Source organism: Manduca sexta, unplaced genomic scaffold (assembly GCF_014839805.1).
Source record: "Manduca sexta isolate Smith_Timp_Sample1 unplaced genomic scaffold, JHU_Msex_v1.0 HiC_scaffold_2136, whole genome shotgun sequence".
Classification (NCBI taxonomy): domain Eukaryota; kingdom Metazoa; phylum Arthropoda; class Insecta; order Lepidoptera; family Sphingidae; genus Manduca; species Manduca sexta.
In genome coordinates this window covers 278-20,206 of record NW_023593070.1, presented here as the reverse complement: position 1 = coordinate 20,206, position 19,929 = coordinate 278, and the positions used below count along the sequence as shown (strand labels likewise).

The window sequence follows — 19,929 nt, the reverse complement described above, 5'->3', positions numbered from 1 at the left end:
GTGTTTGTGTACGTATGTATGTATGTGACATGTCACCGTGTATTTCATTGATTCTCTTATTGAAGCGAATATTTGCTTGTCTTGGATTTTCGTCTGTCGTAACATGTACCTATCTGCGACAAGTTTGCATAGGATCACGCTATTTTTGGGGGTACTCAGAGGTGTAACACACCCATATTTCACCAGCTATGTTCAATTCCACGTAATAGGGGCGAGCCACTGAAGCTCGCGATATTTTCATGATTTGGTTTTTCGCCATAATGAAATTGAAGAGTATTCAACTGTACACATACATGCCTTTTATACCCAAAGGAATAGGTAGAGGCGCAAACAGTTCACCTACTTTTCACCCAGTGTATTTCGTCCCATGATGTGATGGTAGTCGAGCATGGCGTCCTATCGACCACGAACTTAACTGTTTTCCCTAATATCCTGTGTATTGTTGAATTCGCAGATGTCCAGACGGCGTTCAGCATTTCAAAGTGTTGCGCGACGCGTCCAGCAAGTTCTTCCTGTGGGTGGTGAAGTTCAACTCGCTGAACGAGCTGGTGGACTACCATCGCACCGCCTCCGTCAGCCGCCTGCAGGACGTCAAGCTGAGAGACGTGGTGCCCGAAGAGGTAAGCACATGAACTTGTAACTTATTCTTGTCATACTTTCTTCACTCGTAATTTTTTTAGCAATAATATTATGTCTATATGTATTAAATATACAGTCTTATAAACTCGTCGTATGTTTTAATCAATTGCTTGGCCACCGATTACTTATAAATTTGTTATAGCGTTAAGAGGTGGTTAAGCATTGCTTAAATCGCAACCTATTTAAAAATTGATAATTTGTGGCAGTCGTCGGAAAACTATTTTTTTGTTTGCTACCTTTTGTTTTGAAGTTGCTATAAAATTGAGCTTATTAAAGATAGGTAATAAATGAAACCTATAGCATGAAAAAAAATGGGAAAAAAATTGACGATTCCCACAAATTGGCAATTTTTGGAATGGGTCATTATTTTATTGAGAGGGCGAAATGGCTGTCACAATTAAACGTCGCCCGTGATTAAAAATTTAAGAGCAGACTAGTCAAGACGTAACTACGTATAGCTTTGCGAAATTTTTATAAGTAACACTGATAATCTCTATTTCCCTTGGTCACGCCATTGAGAACGACTAAACGGATTTGACTCTTCTTTTTTTATAAGGCTTTCTAATACTTTATAGAAGGTTCGTAGCGAATGAAAAAGTAGGAAACTCAACGACTATTTTAACTTCGCGAGTTTAATGAATGTGAGTTTTGAAATATCACTTCAATTCCCAAAATGGTTTTGAATAGAAACTAAACGAAATACCGCAGTTCGAATTGAATATTCATAACTTAGACGGGACAACGTCTGGCGGGTCATCTAGTTATATTATACTCGTATAATTCGTGGACAACGTTTAGCGCGCAGATGTATTTTAATAAATTTTAGCTTTTGCTCGCGGCTTCTTCCGTGTGAAATTTAAGTCTGTTTTTCCGAGATAAAAGTCCCGCTCTATATGTTCCCATTATAAAAAATAGCTTTTGCTGGTGGTAGGATATATTTTATATCCTCCCGAATAGCGTTCACCGGTGTGTTCCAGGATCGGCCTGTGTATATCCGGTTTTAATAGGCCGGCATAATTGTGTCGACTGCCGAGGGGGTAATCATCTCTCGTCAGTCAACATTCTGTTAGACCTAACTTCACTTACGATTAGATTATTAGTATTAGTAGGGTCACTTTGCCGTCTCCATATAAAAACAATTAAATTATTTTACATCGACTCTTAAATGAGCTTAGCCTCTTAAGAATGTATGGCTACTCGATGCAACATTTTACACCAGAGAAAACCGTTTTGAATTAACGTTTATGTATAATGATTTCTTATGTTTACGCGAATGTTAGACATTGAAATTAAACTATTTTTCGGATTGGCAGCCGGTCTTTTTTTGCCAGACTTCAAGACACTGTGAGCTCATTCTGCGTAGATCGGCCCACCAACAGCTAAAATTTTAAAAAGTTGTATAATTGTAAAATGTAGGTAGATATTGTAACTGTGACTTTACGGATGAACAACACCTCAGTCCCCCCCGTGACCATGAAGGCTGCAAAGTCTTCGAAACGTCGGGAGAAAACTAAAATATAAAAAACCGCGATAGAATCCGAAAAATAGTTTAATTTTCACGTTTATGTACGTCTTAAAAACTTGGTAATCACGATTTTAGTCACAAGAGTAAACTTATCAGTCTTACTTATAAAAAATTCGGAAAACTACAAAACACAAATTTACTCGATCAGCTGTAAGTCTAAACCCACCATCTTGTCTCGTAATAAGGTTTAAACTAGGAAAACGGTGATGTTTTTGACAGCTATTTAAGCAATTCTTAATCATCTCTTAACGCTAAAACAAGTTTATAAGTAAGACTAATTATGAAATATTTTTTGCATACAAAGAGAAACGTCACCAGGCTCCTAACGTTCTAGATATTAAAGTGACATTCCTTAATTTGCCCTTGTACCCTGCGTTTTGCCGCTGTTCGCATAGTACCTCTTTTCAATTCGCAGTGCGATAAAATATTAGTAAACAAATATCCGTACAATACATATTGCACTCTAATCACACGCGATTAAAGTCTAAATCAGTTTGTATTGTTGCGTTTTGATTGGATCCATAATGGCGGATAGTGCAGTTCACTACTAATTGTTTATAATTACGCACTAGTTCATCGGCATCCCGTATGGGGTGGTTTTGTACGTTGCCCTCCTTCAATCATTTCGCCCCGGGTTACTCCTATCTGCGTATAGATGGTATTTCCGAGGGACGATGGCAGACAGACGATCGTAAAACTAAAGACAAAACCTCACAACGTGGTGGGGAGAGATTAAAAGTTGTTTTTTCTCGTACATGTTTTAATACCGCGTCGTATCTAAAATGTGCCGCAGTATAAACTCTGTTTTCCTTTGACTATCAAATCTGCGAGGAGCGGGGTTCGATTCCCAGGATCAATAAAATTGACCGTTTGAGAAAAATATGGTGCGTTTAGAGATTTTATTTACTTTTGACAAGATGTCCAATTTCAATAAGTAAATTAAAGTTACATAAAAATTATGGTTACGTCAATCAATCTTTACATGCATTTAAAATATTTCTTAACTAACAAATTTTCTTAGCCTTGTTTTAAATATCTCCATTGATTTACTTCCTTTTATATTGTTTGGAAGACTATTGTATGATTGCGCACCCTCAAACATATGTTTCTTATAAAATTCGTCCAACAACCATGTAGATAATATTTATACAAAACTATTAATAAGCGACAAACAGCCCCCGTGAATAAATTTTTGGTTATAAAAATTTATTAATTCACATAAAATTCCAGACGAACGAGGTCTCTAGCAAGGTCGGACAATCAAAATATTGTAGCATTACCTTACAAATTGAAGATTAGTCATAACTCCTTATATTGTTAGTTAATTAACCTATTAAACGGAAACTCAAATGTAACATAAATGGCGAAAGAATTTTTGTCGCGATTTGTTATGTTGATATGCGTCAGTCAATATCTTCAGTGTCAATGCGTCAGTTGTTTATTAACTCATTATAATTTAGGACCACAATCAACCAATTTTTTTTTAAGAAGCGATGATAACCTATTTTGTTGTGGAGCAGACTGCCGAGACGAATGTCCGCAGGTTGAAAACCCAAGGGCACACACCTCTAACTAAAATTTATATGTGTATTTGTGAATTATCGCTTGCGTTAACGGTGAAGGAAACATCGTGAGGAAACCTACATACCTGAGAAGTTCTCTATAGGAATTTCGAAGGTGTGTGAAGTTTACCAATCAGCACCAGGCCAGCGTGGTGGACTAAGGCCTAATCCCTCTCAGTAGTAGAGGCCCGTGCCCAACAGTAGGACAGTACAGGGCTGATATTATTATTATTATTATTATTTATCAGGGTACGCCAAATTGTTTATATACGCGGCTAGCAGCCTCCGGTGGTAATGTCAAAAATATAAAGCAACAAATCACGGTAACACGGACGCTTTAGTCATTCCTGGGATGGCGGGAGGCTTTGCCCAAAAGCCGACTCCTGCGAAGATTACGGTTGCTTGCCTTGCCCCCCCCCCTCCGACCTTCGATATTAGGGAGAGGCAGTCGAATGGCGGGGTTTTAGTCGGTAGGACGGTCTATACCGGTGAGTCCGGTAGAAATCCGTCAACGTATATCCCCGTATTAAAAAAAATAGAACATTACGTACGACTTATTTTCCATCATCAGATAAAATTCATTCGTCGGATAAATTACGACTGGTTGTCAATTTGTCTCACTTTTATGTACAGTCAGGTTATAATTTATTTGGGGGATAATTTTTATCTGACAATCGAAAACACCACTAAATGAACGAACCGTTTTTGTCTTCAATGCTTGAATAATCATAAAATGAACACATAACATTATGAATTTCGTTGATAATTCGTTGACAATAATAAACTATGCATAATAAATAGTGTTTGAACGATTAGTCGAAAACAAACTTGTTTATAAACTATTTAATATTGTTAACAAACGATCTTGTTATGTAAAAACAACAGGTAAAAGCATTACAAAATATATGCATAATGGATTTTGAATTTCGTTAAATAGTTTCATAGTCCGGCATAGACTCCCTGACCCTGATAAAACAAAAATAACCCGATCAGTAGCGAGCATTGGCATTACGCGATCAAACATCGGCTCAGACATGCGGATAATGCGTTTATTCAATATAGTTTACGAGTATTTTAACATACAAAAAATGTAAACAAAGCTTATAATCAGCTATCATGACATAATGTACGGCAAAAACGGTTTTAATCGTTGACGTATATTCTATAGACACGAACGTAATAAACAATTTGTTCAAAATCTGAACTGAAATGGCACCCAAAACGTCACTGTTTATTTATTTATTTGGACAAACAGTAGTTGCTACATTGTAGCATGGATACAAAAATATTATAACCTATTTATTCGCTTGAACAACAAATAATTTTACTTATTTGACTAATATTTTTTATTAAAATCCAAGTTTACACATAGACTCGAGTTCTTACTTATATCATGAGCGCCACTCCGTACACAACCACAAGCTGTGAATATTGACCATACTAAAGTCAGTTTGAATGGATTGCAGTTCAATTCAGTCGAACACAGTGAATGTTCGGAACGTCAAATCTAGTACGAAGTACATATATAATATATATCGATGGTTTTAACAATCAAATCTATACTAATATTATAAAGAGTAAACGTTTGTAAATGTGTAGGGGCTAATCTCTGGAACTACTTACGGGACTTTTAAATTCTTTCACTTATAAGAAGCTACATCATTCTTGACGGCTATAGATTTATCTCAGGAAAATATTTGTCCCAGAAAAACTTTCACGCGAGCGAAGTCGTAAGCAAATATTTAATCATTTATTCCTTTGGATATTTTCATTGTAAACCGCATTCATATCATCTATTTTAAAACCGAAATGTTTTAAAATAGTACTCCAGATTGTTTACATTGTCTACAAGTTGTATTCGAATTAAGTATACATGCTTTTGCTCTCCACAAGTCTTTCCTGAAATAAAAATCTCAATTGGACCATTCATTTTCCTTAATAAAAGTAGTTTGCATAATATTAATACAAAACTTCATCCAAATATATTATGCATGGTAAAGTAGATATTTTTTCAGAAAACTATATCTATATATATAAAAATGAATCCCTATTTCCCTTGGTCACGCCATCACGCGTGAACTGCTGGACCGATTTCACATTTTTTTGTTGTGTTTATTATTGTCAGGAGAAGGTTCTAATGAAAGAGAAAAGGAAAACTTAACGAAAATATTAATTTTGTATAACTGTCAATTGTTTGAAATAACTGTCAGCGATGGACAGAATGCGCGCTGAAAATTCATAGTTAAGACGGGACAACGTCTGTCGGGTCAACTAGTATTTTATAAATATAAGCTGTATTATTACTGTTGGCTCTAGTCGTGGTTATCGAAATACGATACGATAATTAATTATTGTTGTTCATGTTTGCAAGGGATTTCCTGGTTTTATTTGTGCTAGTAAAGTAGTTTCCAAGAATATATGACTGTACATAGGATGTGCTTAGAAATATTAATATGAACCAAACACACATGTTACTTCGTTTATCTATTATCGGAGTATTGTAATAAGTAGTTGTCAAATCGGCGGTTTTGCCGGCTTTTGGTTTTTGTAGGCATTTGGGAAAATAGTAAAACCATTCAGATATTACAAAGCAATGCGTGTCACTACACCGCGGCACATAAATAAAAATATAAAACGTCAAGATAGATGCCCCATAGGCTTCTATACCGGGATAAACAACTTCCTAAAATTAAAAGAATCATCAGAATCGGTTCAGTAATTGTTAGAGATTATTTCTTACATCCAAAGTTACAAATTTTGCTTCTATATAATATTGGTTTAAATAAATCGTGTCGTACGCTCTGCGTATTGAGCAATGGCGAGGAATGCGTATCGACGCGGGAATTAGGACATAACATACTTTTATTCTCGGCCTGTATTCTCTACAATTTAGATTCCACGCGGAACTTTGCAATGTAACTCGTATGGGAATTTAAAAAATATTTATTACCAATGACGTATGTATATTCTATAGACACGAATGTCGATATAAAATATTTATTCAAAATCTGAACTAAAATTGCAACCAAACGTCACTATTACCTATTTATTCACTTGAACAACAAATAAATTTACTTATTTGACGAATATTTTTTATTCAAATCCAGGTTTACACTTAGACTCAAGTTCTTATATCATGAGCTTCACTCCATACACAACCACAAGCTGTCAATATTGATCATACTAAAGTCAGTTTGAATGGATTGCAGTTCAATTATGTTGAACACAGTGAATGTTCGGAACGTCAAATCTAGTACATAGTACATAATAAATATATCGATGTTTATTACCTATTTTGCGAGTATAGTATTCTTTATAATTTAGACAGTACGCATTACAACCTCAATAGGGGGAAAAAGACTGCATCTAGATCTACTTAGCAGTGTTATGTGATGCACGAATTAATTAATAGTTATACTACTTTAAACGTATGAATCATGAAATATGTCTATGTAATTATAATTGACCGCACATTTGCCTTGTGGAGTTTAGCGAGAAAATGCTCAAATATATTTTTGTTTGCGATACGGTTTGCGTTAAACAAGTTTTCTTTGATAGTAGTCCCACGGCTTCCGTTTTCGGAATAAAAAGCAGTAGTAAGTAGTACTAATGATTTCTTATGTTTACGCGAATGTTAGACATTGAAATAAACAATTTTTCGGGTCGTCTAGTCATCGTCGTCGTCGTCCCCGTCGTCGTCGTCGTCCCCGTCGTCCCCCCGTGACCACGAAGACTGCAAAGTCTTCGAAGCGTCGGGGGAAAACTAAAATAATTAAAACCGCGATAAAATCCGAAAAATAGTTTAATTTCAAGTAGTTCTAATCCAGGAAGTGACCTATCTATATCCAAATTTCATAAAAAAAATGATCAGAAATTTCTATAAGTCTAAAAAACATCTTGATAAACTCTCGCATTGGTATAAATATTCTGCAAACAACTTCAGCACCTTTCCATGGGTTCCGAGAAGCAGGTACATTTACATACCAAATAAACACCACGCGCTAGTGTGCTCAAGATCTTTGCTGGCAATTATAAGGAGGTTAAAGATATATTCTGATTTTTTGTCAGTACGACTGTGCGTTTGCCGCTGGCAGTGTTATGCATGTTTATAACGAGAAACTGATGTCAGTTATCATTATCTTCTTCAGATGCTGGTGCAGGCGCTGTACGACTTCACTCCGCAGGAGGCGGGCGAGCTGGAGTTCAGGCGCGGTGACGTCATCACCGTCACTGACCGCTCCGACCAGAACTGGTGGCAGGTATATACATTAAGATCTCTATATACTAGTATTTCTTTTGGCCATGTACCCGAATTATATAAAACAAACTTCATACCTTTTCCCAGTAGGAGTAGGCAGAGGTGCTATGATACCAATTTATCTCCAATCGCGTTCCGCCCCATGATGTATGTGACTACCTCGGCGGCGTAGTCGTTTTGCGTACGAAGTACTACACCGCTCTGATGTCTTGGGTTCAAATCCCGAGTCGGACAAAGTGATGCTAAGTTTTTCTGTTTATATCAGCCCGCAACGGAAATTTGTGCCCGATAGGGTAGGCAAAAATGTTATTCAACTGGGACTCGTAATTTGTAAATGTAAATACAATTGAACCATGTAGGTTACAAAATAATAAATATCAAACGCTGTAGTTATTGCAAAGTAAACAAGTATCTATAAATCTTAATCGGATAGTAGAAAATGGTTCACATGAATTATTGAACGGTGTCGTTTCGCGTCATGTAAGTGCACAATATATTGTAAAGCGAGTATGTACAGTCAGCCACAAAAAAAGCTGAACAAATTTTAAATTAACTTACGAGTCTGTAGTAACAATCGTTTTTTCTTCACTATAATAAACTTTTAATGGTAAACTTTATTTAAGATAAAAAAAAGAATATTATGATTGTAGTAAATGCGTGGAAGCTTTTTGAAATTTTTAATTACCTTAACTACTTTTTTGGCTGACCGTACAACTGCGACGACGTTTCTCTGTTTCACGTTGCTGACCGTACGTGTGTTCCAGGGGGAGATAGCGCACCGCCGGGGCATGTTCCCAGCGTCGTACGTGACGGCGTACCACTCGTCATAGTGTGCGCGGCCGAGCCTTGCCCCTACTCACCGCGGGTAGCGCCACCATATCAACACAACAACAGTTGACACACACATTACACATTCGCAGTGTGGTCGCCAGTCGAGGCGTGGTTTGTTTTGAGCAGCGAGACGGTCGCCGCATGCGTGCAGTTTGTTTACGCGTAATGTATTAACGATTATATTATGGTGCTTTGTGTCTTACAGCTGTTTGATTACGAGCGAATCGGTAACGCAACCCTTTTATAGAACAATAATGGTCGTAAACGTCGTCGGTCATTTTGGTCGTGATTTTAAAATGCCTTGTTTTTATTCGCAATGTAAGAATTAATTGGTAGTACAAAAATGTGAATGTTTTATGAAAAATTGATAAAAAAAATTATTAAATCTTATTTCGTGTCGTGTCCGCATGTTTTTTGTAACGAATTTATGGTATTTTGATTTTTTTTTGTTTTTTTTTTTTATAATTGTGACATTTTTTATACATGATACGCGAGTGATATTTAATCATTTTACAATGTGCCAGAATGTTATTTGTAGTTTTTTGAAGTATATGTTTTAGTGAAATAATGTTGGAAGGGAACGTGCGCGGGCGCCAGCGGTCGCCGAGGCCGGCTGGCTGTCGCGACTCTCTCTCATGTGTTTACGTGATCTTTACAACTATGACCATTATTTATCCTTCTCTTAGTCTGTACTGCTCATTCTAAATATCTATCGTTTATTAGTTTAGATGTAAGTTTTTAAGTGAGTTTTTTTTAAAATATTTTATCTTACTTTTTTATGATTGATATATACAATTATTATGTATAATCTGATATTTTAGTCGCATAGATATATAAAATGTAGTATCCCCCGACAAATGCTTAGCTCTTCGTTAGTGTAATTCGTGTTCCGTTTGCGTTGCGCACAATATGTCCCCCTAACGCGTTGAATTGTACGATTGTTTGGCATTTTATTGATATGTGACGGTATTTCGTACGGACGATGTCTACTGTCTGGTATAATGATAATAATTATAATAATATAGCGTAACACCAAGCTTGTATCGCTTCTAATGTTTATTTGACGCGGATTATAAACTCGGTATGTTGTCGAATGGTAATGTGGAATAAAAATTATATTAAAATTGAAACTATCACCAATATTAGTTATAAATTAATTCAATTCTATAGTAAGGTAAAGAGTGCGTAGTTAGCCGGTAGCGTTGGAGTACGCAACTACAGTCGGTGAGACGTTGTGATCCGGAGCGGTCTGACATCGTGGCACTGGCCACCACCTCGCCACCACATCGCCACCACATCACCACCACATCGCCACCACTTCGCCACTCGGCAGTGTCATTGTACTTAGTTAGCGTTTAACGTTGACCGAATGTAGATATTTATTTTTGTTATATTGTATTGTACCCGAAATTCTTATATTTATGTATGAATACTTATAGAATTTGAATAGTGATTGACGAACCTGAAAAGTATCCTTAGACATCGTTAGATGTAAGCGATTATAAATTCCTTTGTACCCTGCATGTATCGACGTATCGAAAGCATTTAAATGTGTGTACTGTGTACCCGTTGCGTGTTTGGCCTCGGCGGGGCTTCGCTGGCCTCAACTGGCCTCAACCGGCCTCAGCGGGGCTTTACCGAGCCTCCTGTGTCTCGTCACATGTTCGACCAGCGAGGAAACGTAATACCGATAACTGTGTCCATTGATTTGTGCTTCACGCTGTAGTGACAAGTGCATGTCGAGTTTTATAAAATTTGAAGTACTATAATCTTATAACAAATATTTAAATAAGTTATCAATTCCCCAATATTGTGGAAGATGTATAATATTTTTTACTAATAAATTTAATATTGTATTGCGTTGTTTTATTTGATGCTTTAAAAATGAGTTCATTAAACTCTCACATAACTAGTATTGAATGATGGGTTGTGGAAATGTTGTTTTTGCGATCAATACACAATTTTAAACAGTTTATTGAAATTGTATCTCTTGTCATTAATTAATACACAATTGATAACAGTTATAATAATTTATTAAATATAACATCACAATGTTCATCATAACAATTTCACATACACTACGTGTAAAGCACAATTAACATCGCCTTCATTTTTACTAGATATCTCTCACAATGAACCAATTTGAGTTTCATTATAAACATCCACAGTATTTTAAATATTAACTAACAATTTTATTGGTGTTACAAATAATCCCTTATATTCCAAATGTATTATTTAAATACAACACTGATGTTAGAGCCTATGCACAAGAAGCTTTTAAACTATATAAGAGATTATATGCAGTTGAAAAGGCAAAAAACCGATACAGTCGGAATCTGTGTACATAAATACTTATATCATAAATACTTTGTTCTGATTGGTCTGTTTTTGAGATAGATTGTAAAAACGATCGGGATTGTTTATTGAAATGGCAGTGTAACGCGTGGAGAGCGCGGGTATAAAATACGGCGTTAGAAAAGTCGTATATTTATTTTGGTGAGCGAAATTTTATCCTTTATTTCTTCAATTAAATCCTATAAGTTAAAAACGACAAATAAAACATGTTATAGGTGAAATGAAATTTGATTATGAAGGAATCTGAATAAAATTTTTTACCATAAGTGCGCTGGTTTTAAATAAACTAATTTATAAAATTTTATGCCCTATATCTTAAAGCAGTAGTTTTAACCGTTTTGTTGTGTCTTAAGCTTTGTGCAAAATTATTTTTGTACATTTGTAAACAATAAAACGAGAATTAGTGTAAGTGTAACCGCATGCAATCAATTACTAAATATAGGATTCATCTACTGTAAACAGTTTTGCTTTTTGTGTTTGTAGCCCAAAAAATTGACGCGTCACATTAATTGTTTTGCAAATAACATTTTACTCTGTCAGTATGTCTTAAAAGCGCAACTTAAAGTAAGCATACTGCTTTATACATACAAGTATACACATTCACACATCTGCTTGTAGATATAACAAAATATAATGCACCGAGTGTAAATCCGCTGTCTACCTTCATAATCTGAATTTAAGTATACAAAACCACTAAAAAATAAATAAACGAAATATAATTAGCACCAGTATAACAGCACAGGAGCGTAAGTTACAACTACCATTTACTTACTTTGAATTAGGTATTAACAACTTGGGACATACGAATAAATATAATATTACTTTTGTTATCACTTGACGGAATTTCTGTGTCTAGTTAATTCTAAGTCCAAACACGGTAAGAATAACTTTATTTTTTTTTCTGTCATTATTTTATAAGTCTAATTCATAACACGGTAGTTGAATAGTTCAAGCATATGGCACAAAAGTAAAGACTAAATATTAAACAAACTCAAAGTTACAACAAAAAGTCCTAAATCTATATATATAAAAATGAATCCCTATAACCCTTGGTCACGCAATCATGCGTGAACGGCTGGACCGATTTCACTATATTTTTTTGTTGTGTTTGTTGTCAGGAGAAGATTCTTATGAAAGAAAAAAAACAAAAAATTGCACGGAAAATTAAAAAATTAAGAAAACTTAACGACTATATTAATTTTACATAATTGTCAATGGTTTGAAATAACTGTCAGCGATCGACAGAATGCGCGCGTGCATACATAGTTAAGACAGGACAACGTCTGTAGGGTCAACTAGTAACCCATAAAAATAACTCATTTGTAATGGTATCTACCAATTTTTCTCCTGATTGGTCCATGGATCCGACAGTAGTCATGAAGAACGTTTATATTATAGAAATCGGTCATAAGAAAATAAGCCTTCAAGACTTGACGATTTCCATTACCTAGGAACCCAGAAGAAACCATAGTTAGAAGCAACATCATTATACATAATTGTATTTTTATATATGTGCGCTTACCTCTTATTAGTTGCCATAAAGCCTTATTTTAATATTTCGCTACTTAGAAAAATAAAATTCTTGATTACGGTTGGTTAATCATTATTCATTGCACGATGACCTTAATAATAAATAGAAATAAATAAAAATATTAGATACCTTAATTTTGGTCGTTTAGTCATCGATCGATTTTTTTTTTCTTTACACACTTGTGAGTCAAACATTAAAATAAAAATAGTTTCGTTTATATACATAAGTATGTAACCAACCAAAGGACCAAGCTTTGAAGCTAGAACCATGGTTATCCTAGAATTGAGGGATACGCACCCTCAGGATATTGAGGACCTGAGATTTATCAAATCTGCATAATGACATAGAAGTCGCTTTATTTGTGTCAGACACAAGCCACCCTTTATTATTCTAGCTACGCCCATGAATAATCTTAGCTATTTTAGCCAATAGATCTCATATTCGCTATGTACAGATTATATCCGAAAATTAAATCTTAAAAATATAAATAACTTGATGATCATCAATTCGTTCAACGAATTCCCATAAATTAATTCCCACTATTTTATGTCAACATAAATAAATTATTTTAGCGCAAATAAACAATTGACCATGGTCCTGTACACAATATTGTGAAAGGCGACAAACGAACGTGTTGACAGATGGAAGCACGCGTTGAACGCGCACCTCACAAGCATGGGCTATAAAATACTTGCTAAAAACAAATTGCTGCATGACAGATAATGTGCATCACAGAAGCCATTTTTAATCTATGCTCAGACAGCATTTAATTCCGGACGGCAGTGTAATGGTCTACGTAGTGCTAAAAAGTCTTCCCTCCGATCGCCAACATTATGTTTTCAAACGCTATCCAGTTGATCAGAGCCCACGGCCCGAGGCGCATCCACAACGGCAAAAATCCTTTGTACAATGACAACACCCCTTCGTTTTTCACGGATTGTTGGAGGCAATCTATCATGCCGCGATACAATGTACCCCTGGAAATAAAAAATATGTTTAGAAAGATTAATCAGTGATATATTATTGGGGAATGTTTATAATGTTCAGTTTCCGCGACGGTTGGGCGAACAGTCGGGATGTTGGACGATTGTGTAGATGTGCCATTATTGGGATAGATATATCAATCTATAATTGTAGGTAACGCAAGTCATTATTGATCGTAAACGCAGACAGACAATATATACTGTACTATTTATAGGTACATGCTTAGTGTTATAAACGTCGGGCTTAATTGAGTCATTATCTTAGCCGTGACTGCATTTTACGATTTTTTCTCTTTGTACTGGAATATAACCTTTCTGTAAAATATTCTTAAGTACAAATTGAATTGCCGTTTTTGCTGTTCGCGAAACATGCGATTATATGATTAAAACATCCGATCCGATTGCATTGCGATAAATAATTAACTCATTTTAAATGTTAATTTAACCTTTGTTCATTGTTTTAATCATACTCATATTTAAATTAGAATGCCTGGAGGTCTTCAACTGGTATTTAGCCGTTATTTTTTTTTTATTATTAAAACTGCCGCTCCTACTAAAATCGATTAATTTCAATATAATGATCTTTCGAGGATCATAAAGTATAAACAGTAAACACTAAACCTAAACATGCGTAAACAAAATTCGTACAACCTACGCATCAATAACGTAGACAAACTTTTACTTTCAAGAGAAAACATTACGTATACATTGGGTGTGGGGTAATTGTGTTGTCTCTCTCCAGCCCGCAGTAATCGTAAGGGACGGATGACGGGAGGATCTGTAAGCGACTTTGACCTGGTTCAGTTGCCCTCGACCTCAGACTCGCTTACGAGTTACAAGCGCTTGCACAAACTGGACCGGCGCGTTTCTCTGACTCTCTTTTTAGATTTTTATTGCGTTTTTATTAGGTCAGTTATATAGATTGGTATTTTTAGAATCGTGTAACTGCAGTAATGTGTTTCATTGCGTAATCAACGGTTTTAGCATTTCTAATTAGTAATTACAGTTAAAATAAATATTAGTTTTATTTTGAATATCTTTTTCACGTTAAATTAACCTTAATAAAGCCGTCATAAAGATCAGCAACTCCCTACAACATTCTGAAACTGTAGTTAGACACGACCAACTCACCTCCCATCAGGTCCAACAGGCTGGTTCATGAGCCTGGTCTTCATCACGTCAGCAGGAGTTCCTAAAACAGCAGCCACGAATCCCGCAGTGAACGCGGCGGCTGCGTGGACCAAGGCGTTGTCCGCCATGCCGAACTCTTTCATCAAGTACTGCTTGGTGTAGTCGTATGCTGCTAAGTCTCCCATGTTGACGAGAGCTGCTCGTTGGACATTTGGTACGGCGCCTGTAAGCGTTTTTATTCAATATTAATTTTGTACATATTAAACTATGTTTAAATGGGCAGATATTTCTGAGATAGAGCAATTAGAACGCTCTCCAGGAAAACTTGGAATGAGCTTCAATATCGCTTTTTTTTATAAATTCATATAATCATATATGCAAACGCGTGCCACTTCTGATCCTGGCTTACTAGAGTTGTAGTGATGGGTGTGAGGGCGGGAAAGTCTCTATCATCATATATTACTGTTTCTATAATCCATAACCTATCTCATAATAATTATTGATAAATAGAATAAGTCTAATCTTTGGTAGAAGGAATACCCTTTATGGGGCGCTGCGAGCTCCTAGCCTTGAATCAAAAGTGGATGTCATATACAATCATTACTTTCGAAGGCACCCTCGTACTACTCCATACAAAAGGGGTTACAATAATTTGCTTAATATTTACAAAACTACATTCACATATTCTAACACTTTTAGTGTCCGAACGGGGAGGCAAAGCTTCAACAAGTGCATTCTTTTTTTTTGCTATGATGTAGTCCGTCCTATGTTGTGATAAGGCGCGAGCTTGACGCCATATCGGGCGTAAATTCCTGTCTCTGGTCCGATTTTGAACAGAAACACCGAATCCCATTGCCCGACTCGGGGTAGTTTCAATGTTGAATTTTTACATTCAATACAGCATTGAAACATATTTACATAACTCCGTACTCACCCCTCCAAAACCCTAAAATCCCACTCTCAGCATACAGCATGGCGTACGCCTGTCTGCAGTTGGCGAACCTGGGCGCCTTGCCCTGCAGAATGTTCCTTCCTTCAGCCTGCATCTGAACCTTCACGAGGTCAGTGGGAGACGCGATAAACTGCGCCAATGAGCCCGCCGCCAGTCCGCCTGCCGAACTTCACAACCATTATGATACGTTGAGGACATGATGATGATGATGATGGGGTATTTGACATTGATATAAAATTATTTAATCGCAATATTTTATATTATATTTTTCCCCTGACGAATCCCTTGTGGCTTGAAGGCTGCAGCCTACGAAACGCCGGGAGAAAATTAAAATATAAACGCGATAAATCCGAAAAATAATTTTATATCAAAGTTTAACATTTGCGGAAGAAATTTGCGAAATCCATGGGTAATGTAATTATGTAATAAATAATTGATTATGGGTGAAGATTATGCTAGTACAAAATGTGAAAATTCTCGTGTCTATAAACCTTTCTATACATTCGTTGTTAAAAGCACGAGTTTGTGTAGCTTTTAGGCAGTTTTGCTTTGTAGAATCTTGTCTATTCCAATCTCCTACAATTTTTGTAACTGTTGTTGACTGATGTGGACAGACAAATTGAGTATCGGACTGAACCAAACAAGAACAGTTAATTATTTTTATTTCTAACTAGCTTTTGCTCGCGGCTTCGCCCGCGTGAAGGTGTTTTCAGGATAAAATTCCACTGTTTGATAAAAGTCTTGCTACATATTTTCCCGGTACTTATAGGTTCAAACTAATTTTATCCCCAATCTATAATTTCAGTTCAATCAGTCGAAAATCTAAGAACATTTATACAAACTTTCATCCCTATTTTATCCTTAAGGGTAGAATTTATCAAAATCTTTTCTTAGGGGATGCCTACGTCACAGTAGCTTTATGCATGTAAAGTCTTAGCCCGATCCGTCCAATGGTTTGGGCTGTTCCTTGATATATCACTGTCAGTCACCTTTGAGTTATATATTATATTAACAACTGAAGTTAGCTAAAATTGAGTTTCTCGAAGCCGACCACTATTTATGTACTATGTATTTTGAGACTATGCAATTTTGTCGCATTCGCGATTCACTCACTTTTGTTGGGTTTCAGAACGCGATATTAGATCCTCCAACGCGCACGCGAATTTGAACTTTATGCAGCGGTAATAAATTACAAATTGACTCTCCATTTTATTTAGAAAACGTTTGTATGGGAAATAGAAAAATGCTGTTTTGAGGATTTTCCCGGCAATTATTCGAATTTTTCTCACCTTTTAAACCTTCCTAGACCTCCACGAATAATTCAATACCAAGATAAGATAAATCCGTTCAGCCGTTCTCGAGTTTTAGCGAGACTAACGAACAGCAATTCATTTTTATATATATAGATAAAAAATAACCTTTTATTCTAAATCACAGTTTCCATCAATTTCTAACTAATAGGCAACACAAATTGTAACTGGATTGTATCCAATGTGAAGCGTTAAGTAGAACAGCGAATCCTTGAAACAGCCACTCCCGTCTTGCCAAATTCAATTAGGCAAATGATTTCTGCCCTACATTTAACGATAAATCTACTTCGGTTACCGCGTTATAGAAATCCCTGGTGTGTCATTTTGTTAGACGGTTCATTGTGGCTACGGAATACATGATACTTTTGTAAATTGTCTAAATTATGCCTAAGTGATAGGTTTCTTGTATTCGGCTCTACTTGTATGTGTATTTTCGCTTTAACTATTTCTACCATCAAGCAACAATGTGCAAAATCTGTATAGTTTACGTCAGTGGCGGCCTTAAAAGACGAGAAGTCCTAGGCGAAAGAGAGAAAAAAACGACGTGAGGTCTCGGGCCACAGAGTATCTATACGGATTTACTCAGGTGCTCGGGCGGCGCAAAAAAAATAATCCCCGGTTTTAACAGTTTCGTCGGTAAAATCGATAAAGAAGGTCCTCAAGGTTCCGTGCGATGCCCGGGTGGTTGCCCGGTCCGCCTTCCCTAAGGCCTCCCCTGGTCTACGTCAAACATGGTATTATAATCTAGATTTGTAAAACAAATCTACTATAACTTAATAATTATTTTCTTCCAGTTTCAATAAAAAAAATTGTAACAGTACGTGGTGCAATTTTTTTATTGCTTTTGAAACTCTTGTCTACATAATTTTTTTACCACTGGTTAAACTGGTAATGAAAGATTGTATTGATTGATCGTTTCTGTCAATAGAATCTTTCATCGATTTCCATTCCCTATTACCATGAAGAGGCCATAGAAAGCTGCTTTATTTTGGTTTCGTTTTGTAACTACTAATACAATTTGATTGGCGAGAAAGTTGTTAGAATCGTAAATTAAATAAATATTTTTTACGATTATTAAATAATGACTTATATAATAGTGTTCTGATTTACTAATGGAATATTGTTATACCAAAAATAGTTAAGATTTTATACAAACTATTCCTACGCCCACATTTAAAGCAATCGCTATTATTATCTGTTTATTCATTTGAAATCCCGTATTTGGAAAAGTCGGTGACAATTTATCAACCAATTTAAAATATTCCCGCTGCTAAAGGTAGTAGGTACCATGAATAATGTAAAGAATCGTTAAACCTCATTTAGGTCACCACAGTCACGGAGCAACTAGGGTAAATATATTAATCCCGAGCCCTAGCCGCTCAGCCGATAATCTAAAAATCAATCACCCGCCGCATCGAATTACGTTAGCCAACCTTTCCGTGCGGTATTTTGAAATCTTAATTGATAAATTAATTACAGATGCGAGGAGTGACATACTTTGGTTAGCTGGTCTGAAATTAGTCACATTCCAGAATACTAGTTTCTTCACCCTCTGCCTTTTTTTTGTCTTCACATTTTTAAAAACACATAATATTTCAGAAGAATAACATAGCATCACGAATAGCTTTATAGCTGCCACGCACGGTAACGATTTATCTGTACGATCAACGCTAATTTCGGTTACGTTTGAAGAATATAGGACCCCGCGCCCGATATAACTGCAAACTTGAATAGCTACGATAAATCGTGGTGTATGGCGGGCATTAGTCTTAATTCTCAGTCCAAACATATCAATACCATGCGTGACTAACTTCAGATCAATCAATTTAAATTTCGAATAGTAATTCTATTTATTAACAAAATAAAAAACGTATCTCACCCAAAGAAGCGATTCCGAGCGACACCTTCCCATGTTCATCCTTGAACATGTTCCTAAAATGCTCGTAGAATATAAGCCGGCAGCCGGAGTAGATCGCGTGCCGTTGGAACATCGGCATCAGGCCGCTCCATAACTTCAACACGCCCTCCTGTCGCGCGATGCCCACTGCTGTCTTTATCATGCCATGGTTTTCCAACTGAAAATGATTCGTAATTACACGCAATAGGAATTAATTTATTAAATAGCAAAGCGGAGCTGGATTAGTTATTTTTAAATAGGTACTCGGTTTTCATGGTTTACTTTGTGTCGACAATAGCAAAGCAAAAAGGTACTGTTAAGTTTAGTAAATGGACAACAGAAAATTAATACTTATATCTACAAACGTTGTTTGCCAATACTTAACTGGTATTAATAAATTCGCAAAGACATGAGAACTTTGTCTTGTCCATTTAAAATATTACGAAATATTTAAACATAATCTAAAGAATATTAATACTTTATCAACTTAAGGCGATACCTCAAGGTCCATTTTCATACATTTTGTTTCACCTTTAATCTGGGTAACTAAACAAGTATTGGCAAGTAAAGAATTTAAATTCACGTCTAGTTAGTGATTAGTTCTCGCAGTTGAAAGAAAAAGGTAGAAGTGATTAATAATCATGGATATTTCGGCCTTTAAAATTTCGTCATATTAAATTGAGGTATCGCCTTAAAGAAAGATAATCAACCACATGAATGAAGTCAAATAAAAAACTCCGACAATATCAATATTAATATTTTATATCGCCTCCCAAATCAGCTGTTTCAATGATAATGTCAACAAACTGCATTGAATTTTTAACCAATAGGGGACCGGCCTGTGTTTGATTTTGTACATTATTCTATATGTAAGGTTAATAATAAGAAAAAACCTTTCTGCGAAAACTGCATGAAAATTGGTTAAAAAATGAGCCAGTAATTCATATTTCAAATA

The 19,929-nt window shown here is 35.9% G+C and overlaps 2 protein-coding genes across 2 annotated transcripts; one reads left to right on the top strand and one right to left on the bottom strand.

The window, feature by feature from the left end:
- Positions 1 to 454: 454 nt before the first annotated feature.
- On the top strand, positions 455 to 10,671 carry LOC115440757 (growth factor receptor-bound protein 2; the record flags this gene model as incomplete). The annotated part of the gene is given in 3 exon segments (XM_037445787.1): positions 455 to 620; positions 7,875 to 7,985; positions 8,749 to 10,671. Coding segments are annotated over 3 exon segments (343 nt in total), but the record flags the coding sequence as incomplete, so codon positions are not given.
- Positions 10,672 to 12,043: 1,372 nt separating this feature from the next.
- On the bottom strand, positions 12,044 to 19,185 carry LOC119191934 (mitochondrial uncoupling protein 4-like; the record flags this gene model as incomplete). The annotated part of the gene is made up of 4 exons (XM_037445788.1): positions 12,044 to 13,678; positions 14,816 to 15,038; positions 15,750 to 15,926; positions 18,957 to 19,185. Coding segments are annotated over 4 exons (804 nt in total), but the record flags the coding sequence as incomplete, so codon positions are not given.
- Positions 19,186 to 19,929: the final 744 nt, after the last annotated feature.